The sequence below is a fragment of the Chamaea fasciata genome, unplaced genomic scaffold (genome assembly GCF_029207755.1).
Source record: "Chamaea fasciata isolate MVZ Bird 193981 ecotype frontalis unplaced genomic scaffold, bChaFas1.0.hap1 SCAF_22, whole genome shotgun sequence".
In the NCBI taxonomy this organism is placed as follows: Eukaryota; Metazoa; Chordata; class Aves; order Passeriformes; family Sylviidae; genus Chamaea; species Chamaea fasciata.
Window position 1 is genome coordinate 7,374,982 of NW_027094107.1, and position 26,683 is coordinate 7,401,664.

Sequence of the window (26,683 nt, forward strand, 5' to 3'; positions counted from 1 at the left end):
CCTTTGTGTACCCCGGAGCGGGGTGCCGAGTCCCGGCTTTGCTGTGGCCCGGAGCGGGGTCCGGGGCTTCCCGGTGCCGGCTGTGTGTGTCCCGGGGAGCGGCTCCTCAGCCCCGCACGTCCCCTGCCTCAGGCGGGGCAGGAGCTGCTGTGGCCGCTCTGCCCGTGGCACAAGTCCCGTTCTCGGCTGTGGCCACACCTGAGTCCATTTTCAGCCCACAGGACGGACAAACGCCACTACAGACGGTGTTCAGTGCCCAGGTGTGTTTGCCTGGCACTGCAGGGTGTTGGGGCAGAGACTCCCTCAGGCTGACAGAAAACACAAACAAAAGCTGCAGAGGGTGCCCCGCTGCCTCCTCTGCTCCAGCCTCTGGCGCCGAGGACTTCCCAGAGTTACCATCCTTTCCCACCTCCTGTTCCTGACACAATCTGTCGTCCACTACAAATGGGGTAAGTCTTCCTCTTTCCCAGGAACTTCTGTGCGCTTTCCTCAGCACTCTATTCCCAGCATAACTGACCTTCCTGAGATTTTCAAGGATAATGCTTTATTGATTGTGTGTCACACAGAAAATTCAGCAGACAGTTGTTTAAACTTAGCCTCTACTTTGAGCTCTCTCTAAAAAAAAAATTATGCACATTATGCACTAACTGTCCATCTCAACCTTGGCACTTTTGCTTTATCCTGCCTTTCTTCTTGCTTTTCAATAGCACTTCAGTACCAAAAATGCTGCTGCTAGCACTGGTCTATTTGTGAGCACAGGCACAGCGTGGTTTTGCCAAGCAGTCACAGAAATTATTTGGCAATGCCCATTCACTTCCACCTACCCAAAGCACCAGTGTGAAAGCAGACCCAAATGTGCAATCACATTTAACTCACAGGAAGCCTCAAAACTGGGTAAGACTTTTTTTTTTTTTTTTTCTTTTCCTACAATCACTCATTGCCCCACAGCAGCAGAAGCTGTAGAATTGACGAGCTGTACTTTGGGGAGTGAAGATAGATTTACCTAATACGATTCTTTTACTTGTTTTTGTAACAGAAGAGGGAGCAACAGATTTCTGGTGGTCTACCTTTACTAGAAAGGAAAAAATAAAATCAAAGCCATTAACCAGCACATGGTAACTAACATTATGAGAGCCCTTGATACCCTGGCACACAGCTCTTCATGAGGCTTCAGTCTTCAATACTGTAACAGACATTGCTGGGGATTTACCAGCTGAATTGAGTGGCTCCTGCACGGATCCTGCTCCTCTAAGAGCATTCCCAGAGAGTTTACCATTTAATTTCCCCCAGTTAGACAAGCCCCTGGATACAGGAAATTAAGGACCACACAGATCTTCTAATTCTGATGCCGATTTTAAGGAGAGATGCCCTTGGCATTTCCTACCCAGAGTTTGCCTGTTTGGCGACTCTCACACACACACTGGACATGTTAGGACACCATGTTACTTGCTTATGTAACATTCAAACTTTGTTAATTGGATCAATATTTAACAGTAAAATGCTACTGCTTGGAAAATACCTGTTTTGTATTTCTCTCCATGTTTCAAGGTCTTGAATGTCTTTTCCAGTTCCCTCGGGCACTGGATTCTTAATCAAATACTGTTCAGATGCAAAGAGCTCCTCTGTGGGCATAGAGGAATTTATTTATAGCCACTTGAAAACCTTCTTAATCAGTGCACAATCGTGCTACAGTGTAATCAATGCATTCTACAGCAAGACAGATCCATTTAGTGCTGCAGGATTTTTCTTTCATTTATTCTAGACTTATCCTAGAAACTGTAAATTACTTCCCTCAAATAACCATGTCAAGATGACATAAATAAATAGCTATATAAATAAATGTTGGCTTCACTCTGTATAACCAACAATTGAACAACCAGGGCAGAGTTGGAGTATTACATAATTTTTAGTTCACACGCCATGAACGCTGAAATTTGATTTCAGTTCTCCCCTGAAACCAAAATTAATTGCTGAGGCCAGTAGATTTTCTTTGATCTCTTCCAAACTGCAGAAGAGTTCCATTCACATCTGCACAGGAAAGGCATCAGTCTTAAACTTGAGTGAAAAGGCAGGGCTACCTTCTGTGCTGGTGTGGTACACGTGAAAAGAAATGACAATAAATCACACAGGCAAGGAAGATGTCTTTGTTTATTATGTCCAACTGTTAGGTCACTTGAGAAGTGCAGAGTTTTCCCTCTAAAGACTGAGATGGACCGTATCTCTCAATTTTATGGCAAGAGTCCAACTGCCCTTATGACACGAACTGCTTTTATGTTTGCAGCCCTCATCACAAGTCTTGCTTTAAACAAAATTCCCATCTGAAACTGTATTTCTACGGGGACACCTGAAATTTTTCCTCAAGATGAGAAACTGGTATTATTTTGATTTGAAATTTAAAATGAAGCCCTGCTGTTGTAAAGCCTGACTCACAAGAGAGCACAGTAATCCAGCACCAGGCAACAAGGCTTCCTTCTCCTGCAGGGTTAAAAAAACTTTCCCAGTCCCTCTTTGAGAGCACACTGAAGTGTCTAAATGAGAGCGTTCCTGAGAGAGAGGAGGGGTAACTCCCTCCCTTTTCCCTGAGGGAGTGAGTAAACCCTTGGATGTGATGCCAGAGCCTGTTCAGTTTGCTTTTCGGGGACAGAACAATTGACACGTCTGTGTGACTCAGCGGGAATATTAACAGAGTCAACAGGCAGACATTTTAGCAACTGTACCACTTGTGGCCTCATTATTTCCATTATCTGACACCTGAGCATTAACATATCCATGGAAAACCCCAAAACCATTGCACAATAACAGCGGGTTTTATTGCTTTTCAGGAACAACCCTAACCCCTGGCACATTCCTGCTGGCTTCTTGCTTGGAAGAGAGTGTCTGTCATGCCACAGTGCACACACACACACACATAAACACATCACCCAGAGACATTCTAGCCCGTGGCATCACCAAAAACAAGTGAACATTTGTCTGCACAGCCCTCTGAGTAGGGCTGGTAAAGACAGCTGCTACCCGTGGAAACTTGGAAATACAAAGAAGTGGGAGTGGATCTTTGAAATTTCTTTAAGGCAGTCTGACAGCAACAGACCCAAGTTTAGTATCGAGGTGGTGTTCAGGAAACTTCCACTTTGATTTTTAAACCAAATCCCTTGCATAGCTACAAGTTACAAACAAATCTGCACAGGTAAGAACATGGGAGACTTGCAAGTTAAGCTGCAAAACTGGCAAATGACACTTTGTACTGACAAATGACAAATGTATCTTCATAAGATTCTACTGCATTGGAGCTTACACACCACAATGAATTTATGCCAGCTTTGTCATATGGAAATGGAATGAAGTGATCGGGGGCTGCATGTTTACTGCTTGGCTGTTCCTTTCACTGCTCTGCACTTCAGAGGTAGAATAAAAAGGCAATCACAGCAAATGACAGCTTCAGAGTGGAGCCTGATTATAGCCAGCTTTACAACTGGAGCTCAGAACCAACTGATATTTTCTAGACTAGACTTGGAGCTGAGCTATAAAGAAATACAAGACTTAACTGCTCCCAAACCAGCCAAGAGAACAACACGCTTTTACTGCAAATCATAGCAGAGTACAGAACAAAGGACAAGTAATAATTTTTAAAATGTTTTTTTCCTCAAAGCAAACAGACTTTGGAGTAAGGAAGGGATGCTGAGCACCCTGAGAAAGGAAAAGTGAGATGCAGCCAGTCTGGTCTGTGCCTAGAAGCACAATTCAGCAGCTCACTGAGCACATCCTAAGGTGCTTGGATTTTCTTAACATGGAGTACTGCTACTAGGTTACAGCATCTCCACACAATTTCAATCCATGTAACAGGAGCATCCTGCACATAATTAGCACTCCTAATTCCAATCACTTTGAGCAAACACTGCTTCTTTTTGGCCTCCTAAAAGAAGGATGTGTTTCAAGACTGTACGACTGGGCAAATTCAGCATCTGCTTCCATGAGAGCTGGTAATATTTTATGTCAGTCAGGATCATCAAAAATAGAGTTTTATTTACTTTTACATTTTCGTATTCAAATTCAATACAAATTATGAAGTATTTATAACCATTTCTTTTGTACTACAAAGCTAAGAAAATGCATTGCTTCCCCCCCCCCCCTCCAGATTCTTAAGTTATTTATTGGAGGGTCTAAGACAAAATCCTACTAAAAAACAGAAACCAGTCAAAGATGCAGAGGTAAAAAAATAAAGTGCATTTATAAGATGCCCTTAGTTACCTTCACTGGACAAGGCCAAGTCACTTACTATTGAGGCACCCAGTGTTCCTACTTGAGCCCATCTCAACTCCACACAGAGGACAGACAGCTTCTCCAGCTCTGTTACACTCACAGGACATCTCCCTGCAGCTTGTGCACTTGAGCAAGACAGTGTAAAGCAACAGTCCAGCATTTCTCAGAGGCTGGATCATTTCTGAACAAAAGATCCTTTGGTAAGAATCTATCTTTTCATCTTCGGCTGAGTCTTTCCTGAAGTCATCCCAGACTCCCACACGGCCAGGACTCTGGCATATTGCTGGTGCTAGAGATGGTGAGAGCTCCAAAAATCATTTGAGGATCTTCCAGACTAACATTAACAAGGTTTGAAAAGTTCCTGCAGTTGTTCCCTTTACAGGAAGTCAGATTTGACCTGTCAGCTTGCAGCTCTCTTTTCTTCCCCTTTAGGAATGTGTGGTTGGCAGGTTGGAGTTGAGAGGTAGAGAATCAGTTGGTTACTAGAGAACCAAAGACACTGTGGACAAAATCCAGTTTGACAAGCATTAGTTTGCACTTTCTCCTATCAAATTAGTGCACTGAAACAGTAAATACTACGTTTCTTTAAACAAAACTGTCTCATAAATAAGTATTAGAACAGATCAAAATAAATTTGTTTACCATGAAAATCCACTTGAATGAAAATTATAAACAACAAAAAAACCCAACTAAAAACAATTCCCAGTGGAGACAACTATGACGTAAAAAAATCTTCTCACTTAACTCAAACATGGCAGAGAAGCTTTGCTGAAGATGGAATTTTTGTTTGAGTGAAAATCTGCTGGTTTTCTTTACATTTAAGACAGCTTTATCTGGAGAGTGTTAAGACTCCTGCGGGAAATACAGTTTTAAGAAAGGCAAACCATACAATTATGATTTGGACAAGTCCCTTTATCTGAACATTGCCAATGCAGTATTTTCTGCAACAGTCTTGCAACTTTTGGTTTCTATGGAATGGCAGTAGGCAGCTCCTTGCAGAAGGCTTGCACCATGTGGCTGGGGATGTTCTTAGAAGGTGACTTCACAAACAATCCTGCCTTCACACACTTGTGCTTCATCTCCCTCAAAACCCGGGTTGTCACCCTGTGAAAGGACAGTCTCAGTGGAGGGCTGGGATTCCTCACTTACAGGATGTGTGTTGTCACCTGTGCAGAAGAAAACCAAGTCAAGGCAAGTTAAAAGGTGCCACAGCCAAGCGTTCCCACCTCAAAGCAAACCAAACAAACCTGATCTGTGCAAGCTCAACTCCACTTTTCCTGCAGAGATGGAAATCCAAGGCCATGCTCCAACTACCTGTCTCCTGCTTTTTAGTTTGGGAGCCTATTCTTGCCACTGCCTGTCCTTTCTGGAGATGCCTGCTCAGCTCAGTAGTGCTGAGCAAGCTGAAGTTGTGTGCTTAAGCCACAGAAGGCTACAAAATCCAACCAGGAGGATATTGGCAGGTCTTGCATCTTTAGGCTGCTGAAGGCAGGCATCAAGAGCAACTCCCAGAGACCAACCTCAGGATAAACTGGAGGGGCCCATGCTGATTTGGAGAGGAAAGCTTTCTCCCTGCAGACTGACCTTGTCTGGCTGATGTCCCTGTGTGTCCTTCCCACTCCAAGTGAGAACACACCACAATGACCCATGTAACTAACCCAGCAAGCCTCGAGTTGCTTAGAGAGATGCAATTTCAATTTCTGATGTTTAGCTCATAGGAAAGTGTCCTCTTCTCTCCTGGGGTGCTTCAACAGGGCCCTCCCAAACACCTGCCACTTGCTGTAGCAACGTGTCCTGCAGGAGACAGGCAGCAAATCCCAAATTTTCCCATCAGCTAGGCTTCCCATGGGAAATAGAGTATCCCCTTCCTAAGGCCACGCACATTTCAGGGGATAGTTAATTTCATTTGTTTACCTGCAACCTTTTTATTTTTAAAGCCAACAGCAACACTGAGTAGGTGCTGGTAAAGCTGAGCACTAGAGACATTTTCAATTTGTTTGCTCTTGTTCAAAAAGATTAAGCATTTGGAGAATCTGATATTATTTCCAAATTAACGTGCTCTAAAGTGTTCAAGGATGACTCAGACCTGGCAAATCTGAAATTCAATTGAAGTACCTTCTCTATTCTGCACCATCTAAGCTAGAGCAAGATTGACTTCCCAAAAGTCTTCTGTAAGTAACTACTTAAAGCAGACAGATCTAGTAGCAAAACAACACTCACTCATCCAAATGAAATCTCCAAAGAGACAAAGGGATAAGGGACATCTTTGGAAAAATCTCTTTGCTCTTGAAGTAGTAAGCCTCTGACTTTGAACTATTCTTTCATACACTTTGGCTTTTAATTCACATTAAGGTGGTGTTTGATTTGAAAACAAAGAGCAAGTGTCAGAGCTAAGAGCTAAAACAAAAGGGAAGAGTAAGATAACCCTGAAAAACCAAGTAGTCAAGCCCTGTGAGATGCTGTGAAGGCAACTCCCCCTAATTCCCAGCCTAAGCAGCCAAGCACAAATGATCTAGCAAGGGAGATGAAACAGCAGACGTACTTTCTGATGGTGCATGTGCCTCCTGAGCAGATTCGTCTGGTCCCTGTACAGAATCATATCCAGATGATGCTGTCTCACTGAGATTGTCCTCTTCATTAACTACAGTGACAGTGGACAGAGGTCTTTGGCCACTGGATCCTGGGGCTTGCACAGGCTCAGACCGTGGTTCTACATCCATCTTTGGGGAAAAAAAAAGAGAAAATGGTTAAATTACAGCTTGGCAGGAGGGTGAATCTTTCTGGGAGAACAGTGCCTGCAAGGACTGAGTCTGTAGCACTTTTAGGCAGAGGGGAAAACATGAAATGGAACCAAAGCTCTGCTGTTAACCTCCAGCATCAGAGGTGGAAACCAGTTACTGCCTAATTGAGTGGGAAGCTCAGACACAGCTTCTGCATTGTTTGCCCAGAATCAGGAAAAGAGCCTTCCTTCCACTCAGTGCAGATCTGCCTCCCCCAGGCAAACTCTGGCTTACATTTTAGCTGGTCCAGGCAGCATCAGGCACTGGCAACAGCATCTTTCTCTGGCACTTGCAACAATGAGCAATTACAGAGCACATCAGAAACCCCTGATGTATCCTAGGAAATCATGCAGTGGCAGAAATGTCGTACATGCTGAGACATTCACTTTCCAAAGGCTTCAGGTACTGAGCAGCTGAAGAGAAGCTGGTTTCAGGGCCAGTATGAGTTGTCAAAGCCTGCCTGAAGGTTTGACAAACACCCTTAGCTGTGAGCACAAGAGTTGAGAGTGATTCTTCCATCAGGCATGAGTCAGCTTTGGCTGTGACGTTCTGATACCAACTCACACCAGGTCAGCTGCAGGCTTCCCTAAAAGGGAGTTATTCCTACAGCATCTGGCCACAGACATGGCAACACCTGTGCTTATCCCCTGCACTCTAGAGGCAGCATGAAAAAGCTCCAGGTGTGGTCAGGACACCAGTGTGACACTGTGACTGGCAGCTGCCAACACGACAGGCTGCTGGCTTACCTCAACACCCAGCACCTTGAGGATGTCACATTTGCACAGAGGACACGTCCCGTGCTCCAGAAGCCAGGGGTCAATACAGGTCTTGTGGAAGACATGGCTGGTGGGAGAAGGTAGCCAACAGGTTAGGGTTCATACCAGGAACACTGCTCATGTGGCCAGCTATGAAGGACCCTTTTGTAACACCAAGAATTTGTTCCTTCTGGAATGGATGACCTGATTTTGCCACAAGTTTCAGCTGAAAGTTATGGAGAGTTGATGTTTCAACCTGTAGCTGGTTTGTGCTTATTAGTATCCTGATACAACTTGCTAGAATTCAGCATTATCATTTTTGCTACACCTAAACAGTCTAAAGCTGTTTTTCCAAAACTGTGTACAATACATTCCCAGCTGATAATTGAAATGATACAATTATTGACATCTCAGCCTTAGCTTTAAGGTTAACTTCTGTCATGCAGATGACTAAATAGCATTTGTTTCTGTTGTAATTGCATAGGCAAAGCAGCTCACAGAGTTATGTCCTCAAGTTAAACTGAGCTCCCACCCATTCACTGTGTCTGTGCAATCACTGTGTATTCCAAGTGGATAGCTGGCAGGCTGTACACTCAAAGTAAATATAGCTCAGCCATCACAGATGCAAATGTGTGCTTCTATTAAAACACTCAGTGCCACAATGGGTTTAAATTAGGCCACAGATTTAGGAGGATGACTTGGAATCCTGTAATCTGTCTGTTCCCTCAGCCTGAATAGAAACAGCAAGGCAAACAAGCACTGTTCAGTATTAATCAACCCTATTATGAGCTAAGTGCAGAGATCACCACATCCAGTAGGATCTGGCTCAGCAGCCCACACTCCAGTAGGATCCAAGGACTCTCCAATTCAGCTCACATAACTGGCACTTCCTTCCAGCTGCACCAAAGTCATGTTTGGAATAAAACCTGAAACTTCCTTGATGCCTATTTTAAGTCCTTGAACTTAATACTGGACTTGTGAACCTCTGCAACTGTAAATGCCTTCAGTTTGACTCTCTGGACAAGAATGCCCTCAGCAAACACTCACACCCCAGGGACTCGGATACCACCAATGTGACTCACAGGAACATTCCTTTGATTGGTTCTTTCATAGACACAGTTAAATGCTTTCAGCAAGTAAGGTCTCAGTGTTGAGGTCAACCACCTCAAGCATGATCTTGCAGTAAATATCTGTTTATAATTCATATGAGGGACAATTTAATATGGTTGATACTGGCGGATATCACCACTCATAAAGATTACCAAGTCCATGCAGTCAGTTTAAGCTTACATGCCTCTGAGAGCTGTGTTTGGGCCACAGAGGAACAAAACATCACAAATGTACATAAAAGCATAGCAAATGCAGCAAATTCGTGTATAAAGAACACAATGTTCTTTATACTTTAGAAAGAACACAATATACTTTAGAAAGAACACAATGTTCTCTATATATAGCTGTTACTCCACTCTTACCCAAATAAGTCGTGCTTTGTTTGCAGGTTCATATCAATATTAGCAGGGTTTATAGGGAAATAATGACAAGTCAGGTCTCCTGTCAGGCAAAGTGTCTGGAGCCTGTCTACAAGTTTCTGCACTCGTGGCACTTAGTCCATTACTAAACAAAATTACCCACAAGCATAAACATGACAAGACAACTGGATAATCATTAACATACATGCCTGAAAGGTTATTCAGTTTGGGGTTTTTTCTTAAGTATTAAGCATTAGATCAAGAGAGTTGGTTGATAACTCCTTGGCAGACCAACTTTGTATTATCAAAATAGCTTCCTATAACCTTCCCTAAGGGTTATGACACCTTTTTCTTTGCACAAGTTGGGTAGTTCATGTGACAGCCCTCTGATTTTATAAGCTTGGCCAGAGCAGTTCCAGTCAGCAGGCACAGGGGGAAATCCCACAGAACAAGTTTCCTTATGCCCTGAGGCAGCTTTATTGCTCACCTTAGGAGCAATCACATTAAAGCCTGAATGCTTCACTACTGGGCTTCCACAGCAGTGAGATACAGCAGGAGAGAACTCTAGAAAAAATAAACTGCTATAGCTCTATTTTGGTCTCTGTTTCAGAGGATGCACACAAGAATAGAAATGCTTTCTTCTAAACTACAAAAGGCAGCGTGGTTTAACAAATTTAGCAGAAACCCAACCCTCTTAGTAAACAGTAATTTAAAGGGCAACATTTTGCCAATTACCTGCAAGTTAGTGGTAATATTCTTATACAGTAGAAAAGGAAGAAATCCTTAAAAAGTCCCTGTGGACACTGTGGGGACACTGTGGTCTGCCAAGTTATGTGTGTGAATCCCCACACAGGGGAGTGTATTCTGTTGTTCAAAATATGGTTTTGATAGATAGTCAAGAATTCTCACTGCACAACAACTTGATGCAAGTTTGTTAACAAACATGGCAGAATTTTGGGTAAAGGGGCAGTTTGGAAGACAACTTACTTGCAAGTCAGAACACGCATCACATCATTGGGCTTGTACTGCTCAAAGCACACGACACAGGAATCTCCATCTGGACCAGTTTCCTAAAACAGTGAAATGAATTTACAGCTTTAACACACTTTGAAAGCTTCCCCTGAACTCCAGTCAGATTTCCTGCAGACAAAGGAAGGGGTCTAGCTAGAGTCACCCATGATGCTCCCAAATATAATCCTATATAAACACATTTTGTGGATTACTCACATTCAAGCTGGCACTTCAAAAGAAGCATTGAAAGTTTAAACCCGTGGTTTAGAATTCCAGCTGAAACTGTTATTGGATTACTGGAGGCACTAGTGTAGAGGTTTAGAAACTGCTACCTCCAGTTTTAGTTACAGGAAGAGGCAGGGAAGCTGATTAGATTCTAGTTTATGTTTAAGCATCCCTGCCAGCAAATCAGGTCCTCTCACATCAGCAAGACTACGAGCAGGCAGCCAACAAAATAAACTGATTTATACGAATATAAATCTTGAGGCCCGGAAAAAGACCCTGTCTCTGCTACCCAGAGTTACAGGCTCAGAGAGACTTCTCCAGTGGTAGGGAACTGCCTGGGTTGCAGGCAAAGGCTGTGCTGTAGGTCAGGGGGGTCCCAGGGTCACTCCTACCTTGTCCCCTTCCTTCAGGGTGCGCAGCTGCATCTCTTCAATGGCCTTCTTGGCCCTGGCCCTCAGGCGCCGCTGCGACACAAAGCAGTGCTGGTCAGACACAGACACCTCCCTGCTCCCTTACCAACACTTACCAGGTGCCCACTGCAAGCAGGCAGCACTTTTAAAACCCAGATGTTACCAAAACAAGCCGAGTAATCACGACCATTCTATTTGGAGACTACATGAAACAGAATTTTGGGACATACTGATGCGGTTGCTGACTGGACGACACACCAAGATGGCACTTACATCTGCTTCAGTTGTAGCTAAACTTTTCACAAAGCACAGGAATTATAAGGGTTTTCTAGTTGGAGAGGATGCAAGGTAATACCTTGATCACATTAGACCCAGCCAAAACAAACAGAAGCCTTCAAGCTGACTTAGAACATAGTGTTCAACAATCGTTTGATGTTATATTCACTTTAGGACACCTTCCTGCCACAAACATTCTGGTGAAAGGTGAGAGAGATTCTTTACCAATTGGCACCAATACACCCTGAACTACTCCTCTGCTTGCACTGCTTTACAGCTTGCCTGGCAACTGTTGCTGTCCAGCTGTCCCTGCAGTGCCTGGGATTAGCCCAGGAGCCAACCTCTGTTTAAAGGTCACAGGTTGGTGCTGTTCCACTGACTCAAAGAATGGGGCTCTCCTCTTCCTACTCTGTGCACTTCAGGCAGCTCTGGCAGTGCCAGACACAGCACAACACTCCCCTCAGGGACAGACTAGACCCAAGTCTTGCAGCGAACCCAAAAGCCTCTTCCCAACGCCCCTGCTGTGGGCAGGAGCTCTGCACTGTTGGCTTTCCAGCATTCCTTCTCCTTAGGCACATTAGCTCAGTTACATGAAACTTTTCCAAGTGCAGTACTGGTGGCACAAGTACAGGAGGACAAGTGGGAGGAGGTCTGTTGCTGACACCCAACAAACCTGCAAGGACTGGCCATTCAATCTGTGTAAGATTCCTTGTGCTGAAGCAGCAAACAAGTTGATTTTTATATCCCCCTGGGACCCTGTCAAATAGTCCTGGCACAAAATGAGCTATTTTTGTATTAGCATTGTTTTCGTGCCCTAAGATAAGAGTATCCATGTGCATGCTTTAAGAGTTTAATAGCTGACAACTATCAAAGAAAAGACACATACACTCCAAAGGTGAGGAACGCAGACACGCAGATTTGTTTAGAGACAAGAACAACTGAGGTTTTCTTGGAAGTTTGTGAAGTTCTGCTGAAGACATCAGTATATGTTCCTGTATGTCACTTATGGCTAACTTTGGAAAGATCTTGTCCTTGTCAAGGTTTGAGACTGAAGCCACAGAGCAGCAGCCACATACAGCTGTTTACTGAGGCCCCCAAAAGTCTGAGCAGCAAACGAGGCAACATCAACAGAGCAGGAACGCAGCAATGTAAGAACTTCTCATACACGGCCACAACTGTGACCACTACTTGTTATTAACTGAAAACTAAACTTTCTAGGAATGTACTCCCTCATACAATATCTCATCTACACATCTAATGTCAGGCCAAGAATATTAGACGGGACCCAACTGGCTGCACTGTTAATAATTTACTGGAAACAATATTTTAAGTTTTGCACGGGCACCAGTTTAATTGCTTCTCATTAAATGCATCGATGGCAAAGTCACCTTTAACACTGATTTTGGCAAGTACAGCAGAACACCCCTGCAGGGGATGGAGAAAGGTTGCAGAAGAAGCTTTGTGTTGAATAGTCTACCAGGATACTCGAGCTTGGAATGCCAAAGCATTTTGTGAAGTTTTTCAAGCGAATGTGAAATGTGAATTACGTTAGAACTATAAAAGCCCCAACAGTGAAAAAGAAATAGCTATGAAAAAAAATAACTAAGCTTAAGCTTTAAGCAAAGATGTATCTCTTAGCATTTTAAAGATCAAAAAAATTCAGTCATTTTGGTACTTAACCAAAACTTACAAAAACCTCAGGATCCACACCACGGAGAGATGAGGGTATAAAATAATAACAACAGAACGAACCAACCTGCTCCCTGGACTGGGCCCTTGCCATGATGAGCCTCCGAGCAGAGTAGGACACGTAGCAGCCCACAGTTGCTGCTGCCACGATGAAGAACGACACGGAGATGAAGAGGATGGTGAAGATATTCATGGACAGGCTGCGCTTCTTGCCCACCTCGATGACCATGGTGACCTTCATGCCGCTCTGGATCCGGCGCAGAATTTCCATCCCCTTCAGGTTGCCAATCATGATTGCAACAATCTTTTCTGCACCTGCAAACAAGGGGAAGCCATGCTCAGTGCCCAGGTGTCGTATCACAGGCATTGCCTTGGATGTCCTGCTTCAAGGGGGCAAGAAATGGCTGTGGGAAGTTTCTGAATGGCATTTATAGATTAAATATGAACTGATGGAACAAGTGTCACCACTATGGGTTTGTCCAGCTGGAAGTATACCCCATTACCTGAGAGCAGCACAGGTAAATGAACCATGTTTAGAATTCATTCCTTTCCACAGCATTCCTCACTCCTACATAAGACACAGACCCTCCTATTTTAGACACAACACCTTGGCATTTACATTTTAACATGCCTTTGAACTACAAGGAGTTAAAAATAAATCCTCTGCAGAGTTAGGTCACTGGGGATTGTGATATCTGTATAGGGATTGCTTCCTGTAATGGATCCAACTCCCTCCCTGCTCCCCTGCTACTTCTTAACACCTCTTCTCTAAATTTGACAGCACTTTTGAGTACTTCCCCAGAGCAACCAAAGACACTGATCACCCCTCACTTCTGTATTTTCAGCAGCAATAAAGAAATGATTGAGGGAAAGTGCACTGTGAATTCTAAGTGTTTTTGTGAGTTTCTACTGCAGATTGAGAGGGAAGCAAATATGAAGGGAGGTGTGCCCCACTTTTAAACAGTTGGGGGCAGGATGCCAAATGCCATCCTGATTTTAACAGCAGGTTAAAACAGGTTTATTGGCTTAGTTGAACATCACAACAAGTCAAAGGAACAAAGGTGTTTGCGGTAGGAAGAAATTTCAAGCACCTCCAGTCACCAAACACACACCAGAGCAAACTGGTTTCCTTTCAGTGACATGCAAAGCCTTGAGGACACTTGATACCATTTGTAGAAACATTAGAAAGTCCCAATATAACAGAGAGGCTCTGAGGAGGAAAAAAAAAAAGGAGAAAGGGTGATGAGTAAATTATCACTGCTCTCTCTCTAAACTAAATACAAGAAAAGCAGATTTGAGACCAGCTAATCAGGAGCCTCACTGCTTTAAAGCATCAACTGCTCAACATTCATAATAGACATTGCATGGGGGAAGAATAAAGCCTGTTACAAAGTGCTATTTTTAGCTAACCCCCCGGCCAAACACTCCTTAATGGTAAGACCAATTGTTTTTCCATCTGCCGAATTACTCAAGTTATTTCCCTCTGCTGAAAGTTATTCAATTTTCAGCTACCAAAAAACCCCTAGAATTGGTGTTAAACCACAAAGGCTGTCATTAGAGAAAGTGTTTATTGGTTTTCCAGCTTGTTCACATAATGCTTGTGATCCAACACAGCAAGCAACTCTCCTCAGTGGGACAAAACTCATCTTTTATTCAGGAAGCTCCTTGTAAAGACAACGACATCACACAGAGAATAGAAAAAAAAAATTAAGTCCCCCAGACTGCAACTACTCTTTCAGATGAACACGGGGTTATATCATATATAAAATGAGCTGGAGTCAGAAGGCAGAAGCTGAGATTTGCTTTCGTAAGCATGGAAGAAAGTGTGGAAGAACAGGCTGCAACAATGAGAAAACAAAAAGCATGCCAAAAAAGTAAAAAAGGTTGCTCTACCCTATTCCCCTGTATTTCTGCATGTCTCACAGTAAATCAGTCTTGTGGTTATGCACAGCACAAGACACAGCACAGCATTAACCATTGCAGCTACTAAGCCATCCCTTGTGAACAAGGCTTAATTACCCTAAAAGAAAGAAACACGTTCCATTTAAGTTTCAGACTGCAGAGTTCACAGGGATGCCATCAGACGACAGCTGCAATCCTCACTAACCCTTCTCAGAGATCTCTGTCGCAGTTTCAGCTCTGCTTTGGATGAGCACAAAGCCGGTGGCTTTGACACTGGCACAAGGAGGACACAAGTGAGTGCCCATTTCCACCAGCACATGTCTGTGAGAGCTTTTGTGCTTCTGTAACAAAGGCAAGAGGATCAACACTTCCTGAGCTGCTACTTGGGTTCCACCATGACAGGCACTGAAAAATGTAATGGTGGCCTTGAAGCCACCAGGCTCCTGGCAGGGCTTGGCCATCGTGCAGGGAAGGAGGTATTTATTTGAGGGGAAACCTGCAGAGGGATCTCAGGCACAGCAGCTGCTCTCAGCCCTCAGCATTTTCCCCACCACAGACTCCAGCAAAGCAGAGGGAAGTCGGTTAGCTGCGCACAGCAAAAACCTCAGAGGAACGCAAGTTCTTTGCCCAGGTGTCAGCTTTTGTGGTTCAACTGAAGCTTCTGAAACGGTTTTTAAGGGACACCAGAAGGTGAAATTCATCTGCTGCCTGTTTAGCTGATAATGAGCTCATGGCTAAACAGAAGCAAGACCTGTTCAGTTAAACATTTCCCAGCCTCTTTCCCATTTTCTGTGAAAATGGAGAGGGAAAGTTACTCAACTCATTAGGAAAACACAACCTGCCTCTTTGGGCACCTCCCAAATTGTAAGGCAGCAGCTGGGTGAAATCTAAAGGAAATGATGAAGCACAGGAACCCCAACGGTTTGCTGGGGCAGGGAAGAGCACATTGGGCCCACAAGGAGAGTGCATGATTGGGATCAGAGTTTCACCCCTCTGGATCAGTGTGACTTGGATGTAGAGTGGAGCTGCATCTATTTACAGCAGTATCAATACGCAGACAAAAATGTGCCCTGCAAAGGCTTCACTTGTTCTGCCCCTAAACATGAAGTGACAGCTTTGACAAGTCAGCAGAGAAATGAGATGTACATGGGGAGCATAGAGCAGGGAGCATTAACTCTTGCACAGTACACACCTGCCTTCTCACGTTCATTTAATGTGATTATCATAATCCAGGGCTACATTTTTGTGTGCTACAGGTAAATCTATCCTGAACCAAGCAAGCTGTAGGGCCTGGAGAACACTTCTATTTGGAATGCAACAGTACCTAATCTGTGCCTTAAAAATGCTGACTTCTCACAATAAAATCACAATCTATTAATGCATTAAAACACATCAAGGCAAGGTAGAGATCTCAAGGCCAAACAAATCCACTGACCAAAGCCAACTCAAGAACTTCAAGTCACCTCCTCTGCCCTCACTCAAAAATTACTTTTGATTTTAAATGTTTCATATACTAAAAAAAGAAAGAAAGAAAAAAAAAGGGAAGTGCAGACTTTGGAGTTTGAATTCTCCAAGAACAGAAGGTTCTCCTTAACCACAGCAGAAATGCTATCTGAAGGCTCTTTCAGGAGATGAAATGGTGCCTGGATCACTGTTTTTATCTCTAAGATATGGTGCTGGCAGCACAGATCAGTAATAGTTGTGCCTTATGCCTTAGTCAAAGGAGCTAGAGGGATTTCCCTGGCACCCCTCCAACCCCACCATCAGCAAAAAAGGCATTAGGAGATCAAGCTACCTCCTGTTCTTTCGCACAAAAGACACTGTCAGTTCACACTCCAACCATTTCATACCAGTTTATCACACCTGGCTCCTCAGGCACATAAGAGGAGTGTCCGATAACCTATCTTTCGTGTATAAAAAAAAGAAATACAATGTCTTGAACATTGCTTATCTGGCTGTACTTGAGTAGTAAGAAACGGGATTTCTGGTGGTTATCAAACAGGCTGGTACAAGCTTGCTGTTATCTGCTACAGTAGGAGGAAAAATAAACTAACAGTGTACACAGCCTGAGCTGGTATTACCTGTTACGTAATTCACCTCAGATGACAGGCCAGCACTGCACATAAAAGCCATCAAATTTCAGCAGCACCCCCCACTCTGAGGGCTCTCCCTGGCCTCAACGAAACCAGGCTCTGCAGGCCAGCTCTGCTCTCATCCACGGTACAGTCTGGTTAAAAAAATAAAGTGTTGATTGCTGTCATCCACAGGCACAAGGCAAAATCTGACCAGGAATGTGCCCATCCCCACAACCAGCCTCCATCCCAGACACTGTCAGAGGAAACGCCTTTATTGCCCTGAGATAAGCTCTCCCCTTTGCAAGGGGGAGGGTGATTGAACCCAGAGTTCAGCAGCAATACGAGCCTGGATAAACTGAGTTCGCAGGCTTGCTCCTTCTCCCCCTGCTTGCAGGTTCTCCACCCCAAGCATCACCTGGCACCAAGATAAAAAAAAAAAAAAAAAATTACATTCAGGTTATTTTGCAGTTATTTAAAGCTACAGCCCTTTAGGATCTAAACTGTTTTGACTGAACTGCCTTTTTCCCCACACTATTACCAAAGCTTAATTAAATCTACTTTCAGCTTGCTTTACTTGACATATGGCACAACGTCTGATCTCTTCCTGCTAAACGCAGAAGCCTTTCAGCATACAGGGGGAAGCAATTCACACAAAATCATGGGATGGCTGGGGTGGGAAGGTGCCTCTGGAGATCATCCAGTTGAAGCCCCCTGCTAAAGCAGGTTCAGCCAGAGCAGCCTCTCCTCACACGCTGTTTGGACAGTGCCACCAGCAAGACTAAAATACCACCTTTAAATCTAGCAAACAGCACCCAAAACCTCCTGGAGAAACAGCAAGCAAAAAAACCCTAATGAGAATGGTTTGGTGACTTTACTCAAGAGTCTTCAGCAGTTTTGCTGTAGTAAATACGTTGCTCACCCTCTCTGAATGAGAATGAGCTCAGCACACGCTGGTGGCAGCTCAGAGGTCACTGGGAACAAGTGAGTTTGAGACAGCCACTGGTGAAATGATGTAAAGTGGGCAGAGTCCCAGGCAGAAAGCGTCTGTCTGTGAAAGGATGTCAGCTCCCACTGGACACAGCTGTGCTGAGCTGGCTGCTGTGTGCTCACCAGCACACTCTAGGCTGGAGGCAAACAAGCATTGTCATTGTTTTAGTGACACGATGTCCCTCACAATGAAGCCTCTGCTACCACAGCTGTGTCACTTGGGATTTTAATCCATCCTTTCACATTTCAGCAGCCCAGTAAACGCGAAGTGCGAGGGCACTTCACAGACCTATTCCAGGCTGTCCAAGGGATGGTGCCTACCCTACAGTTTTCCACAGCACAGTACCTAAATTACATCACGAAGAGCAAGGGCAGGGATCAGAAGCTGTCAGTAGCACCAGTTATTGTCACCCAGTTTCTCAGTGCTCCTCCTGCTTGCTCACAGCCTGCAGTGCTGGGGGCAGCCCCAGGCACTGTCACACCATCCCCCGAGGTCACCAGCCAGACCCACCTGCTGCAGTTGCTTCTCTGAACGCCACTACGGCTGTGACACTAATTTACTCTAAACCAGGCAGCCAGCAGAACCAAACCGAGTCTGAGTGCATGAAGACAAAGTTGCAGCACATACACATCAAAAAGCTGTTCTGGGATGCAAAGAGCTGCAAACTCCAGGCCCTAGAGATTGCAAACACCATCCAGGCACAGCAGGTGCATGCAGGATCCTTCTCAAAAAGGAACTGTAGGAAAGGCTTCATGATCTGCAGAGGCTCATTTGGCGTGGCCAAGGAACTTGAGAGAGGAAGTGTCATTAACTGGCTCCTCCATCCTCATTCCTCTCCTCACATGTCCTCAGCACAAGTCTGCACTCACTGCCAAGAGAGGTGCACCATTTGTTTACACAAGCTTACAAAGTCTCAGCACAGCCTGCCTTGGGGATTGAGATTCTGACTCAATCTTTAATGGTTTTACAGGTCACATCAGCCTTTGGATACCTTGGAAAAGTTTTAGCTTCTTTCTGAAGATCCCAGACCACAAAAAGCACATGCAGACACTTCTGCCATGCACTGTTTTCTCTAAGCATATGGAGGTAAGGCTTCACCTCTGTGAAATTCCTGCAGAACAAGTGAAGTAGAAGTGTGACATTTTTCACCTTTCCTTCCCCTTTCACCCACTGATGCAAGTTTACACTTGAACCAGACCTCGTTAGCCTGGGACACGCTGCTACTGCTCGAGCCAGAATCATTGAGCTGTGTTCCCCCAGAACAAGCCCTCCGCAGATCGGGTGATGTGCTTCTCCAGTCTGGAGTTACACCACAAGAAAGAAAATTATCACAGCTGCTTTCTGACCTGCAAAGAACCCTTCTTCACCAGCTGCAAGGAAATGCTCAACACCAAAGAATGCTTCCCACAGGCACCACCATGCCCTCAAGCCAAAGCCACCTCACAGCCTGGTTCTACCTTAAGGCAAGGTCCACCTTTAACACAAACCAACTCTTGCCCTGCACTTTTTCCCCACATGCTGCTGGTTTTCTCCAATCAAATGTCTTTTTCAGAAGGTCAATAGAGATTACACAGAGAGGTGCAATTATGAGCACACAGAGCTGTACTTTGAAACCCTGCTCAGCCTGACACAGAGTGGTACCATCTTAAAATGTGCACAGCTAAAACTCAAGTTTGCTCATTGATAGGGGTTTGTACTTGTAAACCACAAAGCAAATTTTACTTTGGACTCCATAAATTCTTGACGTTCTACACGTTAAAGATGATTAGGCAGGATTTGATCATATCTGATTTGGTTACTCACTGCATTCTGTTGTCTTTAATTGCCACAGTGGTTTGCTTTTGTTGGGTTGTTTTTGTTGATTCATTTTTTTTTTAGAAGTTAGTGCACCAAAAGGTTATATGGAGCACTGATGCAATAAAGAATTCATCAGACTAAACATGATGATTATAAGGAAAAAAGTCTCTGTAAGCAGGATGACTAGGACAAACATTGCTGCAAATACAGGCCCATTTAAGTCTCTAAACAAGAAAGTTGCTTCAAAAGCCAAGTTTGAACTCCCCAGAAAAAGGCATACTACACTTTTAGATAAGCAAGCCTCTGTTAATAACTTTGTGCTGTTCTTCCAAGTTCCACCAAAGAACTACCAAGGTTCTTCGAGTGCCACACACTTCATCAGAGCCCACCCACAGAAATCTTCCTTCTCTGCCAGGCAGGTGCCAGCTCCATGCCCCACAGGTGAGAGTACCCGGTACTGCTGCCTCAACTCCCCCTCACCCCAGCAAAGCATCTCCTGGCACTTCCCACTGCCTCAGCTTGGAGGAAGTGCTTGGCCTTGTTTGGTTTCATTCAATGGCACATGGCCCCAGTCAGAGCAGAAATGAAGCCGAACAGGAAACCCAGACTGTGAAGTCACGGGCAGCACAGCTACAGCCACCACAGGCATGGCAGGAGCTGTCTTTGCACAAAGGCCACTCTCTAATGAGCACAGCCACCTTCTCCACGGGCTCCAGGACAGTCAGAGCACCCGGTGCCACCAGTGGGGCCAGCAGAGAGGAGCCATCCCAAAGCACAGCCCTGCACAGGGCAGCATGACCAGCTCTTACCTCCTGGGTTTGAGGGGCAGCGCGGCGGGCTGAGCTCATCAGCTTTACACAGGGAATATGGACGGCTTGTGGCTCACTCTATCTTGGCCATACTGTGTTCAAAGCCTGCAAGGTCTGTCAAATTTCACCAGAGAGCCCTGGGCCCCAGCAGGGCCACAAGGCAGGGGTGGCCCAAGTGGTCACTGTGGTGACAGTGTCCCCAAAGCCCCGTGGGCAGAAGGAGGACATCGCTGTGGGGAGAGCCAAGAACAGGGACAGAAAAAGAACTCGAGTCCAGAGAAAAAGAAAAGGGAGGGTGGAACAGGAAAGAAAGTGAGGGACTAAAACAAGGACAAGCAATAAAAGCTACAGCAGCAACAAGCTTAGCCCAAGCTTAGCTCGGTAATTGTGCTACGACACGGCAAGGAGGAGTCGGGCAGATTAAATGAGTGGTTTGACATAAGCTGTCTTCTCCAAGGAGTCCCTGTCCTGTTTGTCGGTGGTTCAGCTGGGAAGTTTCAACATGCCCTCGAGTATCCATCCCATCATGCAGGATAATCAGGACAGCTAGAGCCAGTCTGATGTAAATGCCTCAGCAGAAAGCTCAAGGACAGCACAGGAAAGGAGGGAGCTCCTCTTGGAGCAAACCCTGCAGAGAGCCCACGGCTCGTTCCGAGAGGCAGCTCCCAGCAAGGTGAAGATGCTGGAAGCCTCCAGCAGCCAGGACAGAGGAAGGGCAGGAGCACACGGTCCTTCCCCTCAGGAACAGGTTCAGCAGTGACCTAGCCAGGCCAGCAGTGCCAAGGGAGCTCCTGCAAGAGCTGCAGGACAAGGCAGGCCCAGGGAACAGGGCTCAGGGCAGGGACACTCTGTCAGTTCAGCAGGAGGAACTCGCCCAGCAATAGCCAGATCTCAATAGCATTTGTCAGCTGATTATTTGATTACATAAGAAAGCCTTGCCTCAGAAAGGCCAGAGCCTTTCCAGACCGTGTGGTTCGAATTCTCAAAGCAGAGTTCCAACACTCCTACAGCTCCTTAAGACTACAAGCTCACTAAGACAGCAAACCTCCAGAGGCAGCTACTGTTTTCTCGTCTCACCAGACACCTGCCTCCACTGCTAATCGAAATCCTTTCCACCCCTTCCAAGAGGGTTGCTGCAGGGATATAATTATTTTTCAAGCCACTCATTGGTTTGTATTCATCTTAATTGTTCAGTTTCTCTCCAGAAGATGGGGCTTCCCAAAGCAGTGTCACTACACAGAACTCCAACACACCCAGGAGGGTGCACATCTGTCCAACAGCTGGACAGAGCCACCAAAGCCACTCACCCTGTCACACACAGGGCACCTGCCTGGACTGTCACCAGAAGGCACTTACACAGCTTTCAGGTCTGTTTCTCAGGTAACATTAACGTAAACCAGCCAAATCTCGTTCTCCATTTGAAAGACGGGCAGGTCAGGAAAAACCTTCCACTAAGTAAGAGACTTTCTATATAGCAAGAGAAGAGCTCTGTCATCAGCCCGTGCAAACTGGAAAACGACCTTTCAAGACCTTCAGCTCCTTGCATTAGAAGCAGCATTTTGCTGCTGAAAAGTTACCTACGGAAAAGTTTTGTACTTTGTCTGAGCTGGTTAGTGTGCAGAGCACGGGGAGAAACAGCCTGAGCATGGAAACCCAGCCTACTTTACAGCCCAAATCAACTCCACAGTCTTAGCAGGCATTAAAAGCCTCAGCATCCATCACCTCTGGTGACTACAGGCTGAGGCCAGAAACCCAAACCAAGCGGAGATCGTGACTCCCGCACACCGAGTGCGTGCTCGGCAAGCGCCCACTCGCCCTCGGCCCCACCGGAGATTTCGGACACGGTTACTCATTAATCAGAGAGAAAAAAACACAACACCATCAGCGCCCGAAACAGCACCGGCCAGTCCGGGCAGAAACTCCAGCGGTGCGGGAGAAGCAGCGACACTCCCGGCTGACATTGCCGGGGAGCCGCGGATGTGCGGCCGGGCCGTGCCCTGTCCCCGCACCCCCGACGGCAGGCAGGGAGGCAGGGAGGGAGGGAAGGGGCCGCTCCCGCAGCGCTCGGTCGGCGATCCCGGCGCGTTCCCCGGCGCTCACCGTGGTGGGACATGGGCAGCACCTCGTTGCCGGTGCCGCGGGAGTTGTAGATGACGGCGGCGGCGGCGCCGCGCTCGGCGGCCAGGCGGATCTTGTCGGCGAAGGAGCAGCCGCCGCCGCGCTCGATCAGGGCGAGCCAGCCCGGGGAGCCGCCGCCCGCGGGGGCCCCGCTGAAGTTGGTGAGGGCACTGCAGGCGTTGAAGGCGTCGGGGCTGTCGGGCAGCACCAGCAGCCCCTCGGCCGGCTGCAGCGGCGAGTCCAGCCCGTACAGGCCGCTCTCGCCCGCCTCCCAGCCGCTCCGGTTGCGGTCCGCGCCGTTCTCCCACGACACGTTCAGCCAGGCCGTCCACGCCGCTATGGCCGCCGCCGCCCCGCGGGGCCCGAGCGGAGGGACGGCGCAAAGCAAGGCGGCCAGCGCCAGCAGCGCGGCCCCCGACGGCATCCCTGCCCGGCCCGGCCCGGCCCGGCCGCCGCTCCGCCTAAAGGCGCCGCCGCGCCGGCCGGGGGAGGAGCGGGGCCGCCCCCGCCGCGGACCGCCCCCGGCACCGCCGGGACAGCGCGCCGAACCGCGCCGAACCGCGCCATCGCACCGCACCGCGCCGAACCGCGCCATCGCACCGCCGGGACAGCGCGCCGAACCGCGCCGAACCGCGCCATCGCACCGCACCGAACCGAACCGCGCCATCGCACCGCCGGGACAGCGCGCCGAACCGCACCGAACCGAGCCATCGCACCGCCACACCGCACCGAACCGCGCCATCGCACCGCACCGCACCGCGCCATCGCACCGCACCGCACCGACCCGCGCCATCGCACCGAACCGCCGGGACAGCGCACCGCACCGCGCCGAACCGCGCCATCGCACCGCCGGGACAGCGCGCCGAACCGCGCCGAACCGCGCCATCGCACCGCCGGGACAGCGCACCGCACCGCACCGAACCGCGCCATCGCACCGCACCGCGCCGAACCGCGCCATCGCACCGCCGGGACAGCGCACCGCACCGCGCCGAACCGCGCCACCGCACCGAACCGCACACCGCACCATCGCACCGCACCGCACACCACCGCCCGCTACCGGGGTAACCCCGCCGCGAGTGGACACCCTAGCAGCTCTGTCATCAGCCTGTGCAAACTGGAAAACAACCTTCCAAGACCTTCAGCTCCTTGCATTGGAAGAGATGTTTTGCTGCTGAAAAGTTACCTACGGAAAAGTTTTGTGCTTTGCTTCTCTCTGAGCTGGTTAGAGTGCAGGGCACAGGGAGAAACAGCGTCTGAGCATGGAAACCCAGCTTACTTTACAGCCCAAATCAACTCCACAGTCCTAACAGGCCTCAAAAACCTCAGCATCCATCACCCCTGGAGATACAGGCTGAGGCCAGAAACCCCAAACCAACCCCTCCACCAGCACAGCAGCTACAGGTTTTGGCAGCTCAGTACCACTGGGAGATTGGTTTGGTTGTGCTGCTGCAATAGCAGCGTGCAGAGCAAGTAATGAAGAGCAGATAAAGCTCATTTTATCTCAATTTGCTCCATATCAATATTGCTTACTAAGTGAACATTTTTGTCACAACCTAAACAAACCTTCATTTTCCCATTCCACATCTAAGTAGACAACTTATTTCAACAGTAACAGCTCCAGCTATAATGAGAAGTAAATCCATGAGCAATCAGAGAAATGGGGTTTTGTTTGAAACCCGTTCCATGTAGGGGGAGGGAAAAACTTAACACACCTCTGAAAATACAGTCAAAGCTTTACGCAATCAACAACCGTCAATCTGCTCAGACTCAAATGTCTACAAAACTTTAGGGGTGTTTAGCTCTAGCGTTTTCACTCACACAAAACTGAACCCAAGGTTGGAGCCTTCTCAGAATACAAAATTCCCTACGGATCTGGGGATTTTGAGCATAGGGCTTAGCCACAGTCTCTTACACGTGTGCGTTACAGTACATGGTATGATTGAAAAGCACAAACACAGGCTGGGTGAAGAAGGGATTGAGAGCAGCCCTGAGAAGGATTGGTGATGGAAGGAAGGGTGTTGATTGAGGAGAAGCTCAACCAGCCCTGCTTGGTCTGGCAGGGAAGCTGCAAGGGGCCAGCAGTCCCTGTGCATCCCGGCCTGCTCAGCGAGGAGTGGCTCAGGTGCCTGGGAATCCCCAGCAGAGATGAAATGTTTTAAAACCCACAAGCCAGTTGTACCTATTTGAAGCCACGTATCTCACACTGAGAACTTCCTGGCTCTCAGCATTAGGAAAATTCAGGGAAAAAACCCAACAAGATCTATCTTGCAATCCGCAAAGCACATACCTGTGCTGAAGACACCTGTAGGTTCATTTGTCTCCTCTCACCTCGAAAAATACGCTGGTGCCTTCAAAACAAACACTGAAGGTCGCTCTGCACCACTGTCTAAATTAATTTGCAGCTTGTACAGGTGAAAACCAGGACTAACTTCAGACACTCAGCCCTTTGCCTGCCCTGTACCAAGCACAGAATGGAACAGCAGAGCCTTGCTGACTAAGCACTGGAGTCAAGACTCGAATTGCATAACACGTTATTTTTCTAATTGAATCTCTTGATCAGAGCAACAATCACCCACAGACACCCCGGGCTCCTCAGAGCCAACTTCAGAGAAAGAAATGATCGGGTGCCCGCACCCTTTCACTCACCTGGATGCGCCATCAGGAGGGTGTTGTTGCCTTTGCCTTGTGAATTGTAGATCACGGCTGCCATTGCACCTCTCCTGGTTGCCACCTGAATTTTTTCAGCGAAACTGCAATTGCCCCTTTCAATCAGGGCTATCCACGGTGCTTCCGTGACAGTGAAGTCAGTATTTTTGTCGCAGGCAAAAGGATCAGCAGATGCTGGAATGCCCACCACCCCCTGAGCACCAAGGAGAGGAGAATTAAAGCCATACTGGCCACAGTCACAGCGCTCAAACACAGTCCTGTTGCTGGTGCTGTTGAAGTAGAATAAACTGACAGAGGCCGTCACAGAAATTGTCTCTGTAGTGTGGAACCAAATTAAAAAATCCATCAGGAGAAAGAGAAACCAGAACTTCTCGACTCGCTTCATTGCTTCTTCCCCAGCAGCGGGAAACGGAGATGTCCAGAGGTATTTTCCACTGCTGGTGACCACGGTAAGATCACAGACCGCTGCCCGGTCCCGGCGGGGATGTGACAGCGGCCAGGGCAGCTCCGGCAGTGCCGGCAGCTCAGGCGCGGGGCCGGGCGCGGAGTCCCGGGGACACGCCCGGCGATCGCGGGGAACGGCCTGCGGGCCGAGCTTCCTGCTCCTGCCGCGCAGCGCCCATCCTTCTCTTCCTCCTCCTCCTCCTCTCCCTGCACGGTGCAAATTCCCCAGAGAATGCTCCTGTTTCCACCTGAGTGTCCCTGCAGAGGAACAGCTCGTCTTTCACGCAGTTACATAAGCCCGCGGTTCTCGCTCCAGGGTGAATCTGTGATGCTAATGGCTTTGTTAAGAAGGTCAAAAGTAAAGGGAATGTATTAGTAATTATTAGGGGAAAAAAAAATTACCCTTCTTCCAGGCAAGGTTTACCAAGTCATTCCCTGCATTTCTCCTTTTCAAATTCTTGCAGTTGTCTACTCAGAGAGCCCCAGCTTGTTCTGGCGCTTCAAATGAACCGATTGTATTCTTGATTGATGCACCAATGCACGAGATGTGGAACCATCTACACTGAACTCAGAAACAAACAGCTTCTGTCAGACCATTTTCACATTCCTCATCACTTGCAAGATGCCCACTGAGAGGCTGGAATAATTATCACACAACTCTCCACTTCTGGCTGCAGGCTCTGGAGATTCCTTCTCTGCATTCAGCCAGGCTTGCATTCCCTATCAATCCCTGGTGCCACCTCTTGTTTTCTTAGCACGGAACAGTAACAATGAAAACCCTACCCATGGCACAACCCTCTGGTCCACCAGGAAAACAAAGGACAAGTTGTCAAGTTCTCAACACCTTTGTCCTGGTTTGCTGCAGGAGTTGTGCTGCACGCACGGTGTGGAAAGCCAAGAGAAGCTGCAATTTGCAGGCACATCCTGTGACAGGAGCTTGAGCTAGTTCTCCAGAAAAGGGTCCTGAGAAAAGCAAACATCACTGTGAAGATTCTTGGAAAAGCCAGACAG

The 26,683-nt window shown here is 47.2% G+C and overlaps 1 protein-coding gene across 3 annotated transcripts; it reads right to left on the reverse strand.

Moving 5' to 3' along the window:
- Positions 1-1,699: 1,699 nt before the first annotated feature.
- Positions 1,700-25,742, reverse strand: RNF128 (ring finger protein 128). 3 transcript variants are annotated; one of them, XM_066202503.1, is made up of 8 exons: positions 22,544-22,986; positions 12,940-13,187; positions 10,890-10,961; positions 10,249-10,331; positions 7,784-7,880; positions 6,800-6,977; positions 5,407-5,423; positions 1,700-4,756 (listed from the first exon to the last, which is right to left on the reverse strand). In XM_066202503.1, exons 1-8 carry the CDS (start codon positions 22,983-22,985, stop codon positions 4,658-4,660), a joined length of 1,236 nt encoding a protein of 411 aa, XP_066058600.1. In that variant the 5' UTR covers position 22,986; the 3' UTR covers positions 1,700-4,657. The 3 variants fall into 3 exon arrangements, with proteins under 3 accessions (XP_066058600.1, XP_066058602.1, XP_066058599.1); XM_066202505.1 differs by lacking the exons at positions 1,700-4,756; positions 22,544-22,986 and adding an exon at positions 25,208-25,742 and having other exon boundaries at positions 5,149-5,423; XM_066202502.1 differs by lacking the exon at positions 1,700-4,756 and having other exon boundaries at positions 5,149-5,423.
- Between the last annotated feature and the right edge of the window lie 941 nt (positions 25,743-26,683).

Bases quoted from the DNA above. Each gene is read 5' to 3' on its own strand.
- RNF128 (XM_066202502.1), bottom strand. From the start codon at position 22,985: ATGCCGTCGGGGGCCGCGCTGCTGGCGCTGGCCGCCTTGCTTTGCGCC. The intron at 13,188-22,543 runs GTGAGCGCCGGG...CCTTGTTTGCAG, and splicing joins GCTGCCCATGTCCCACCACG to GTGCAGAAAAGATTGTTGCA. The intron at 10,962-12,939 runs GTTGGTTCGTTC...TTTGTGTCGCAG, and splicing joins GGGCCCAGTCCAGGGAGCAG to CGGCGCCTGAGGGCCAGGGC.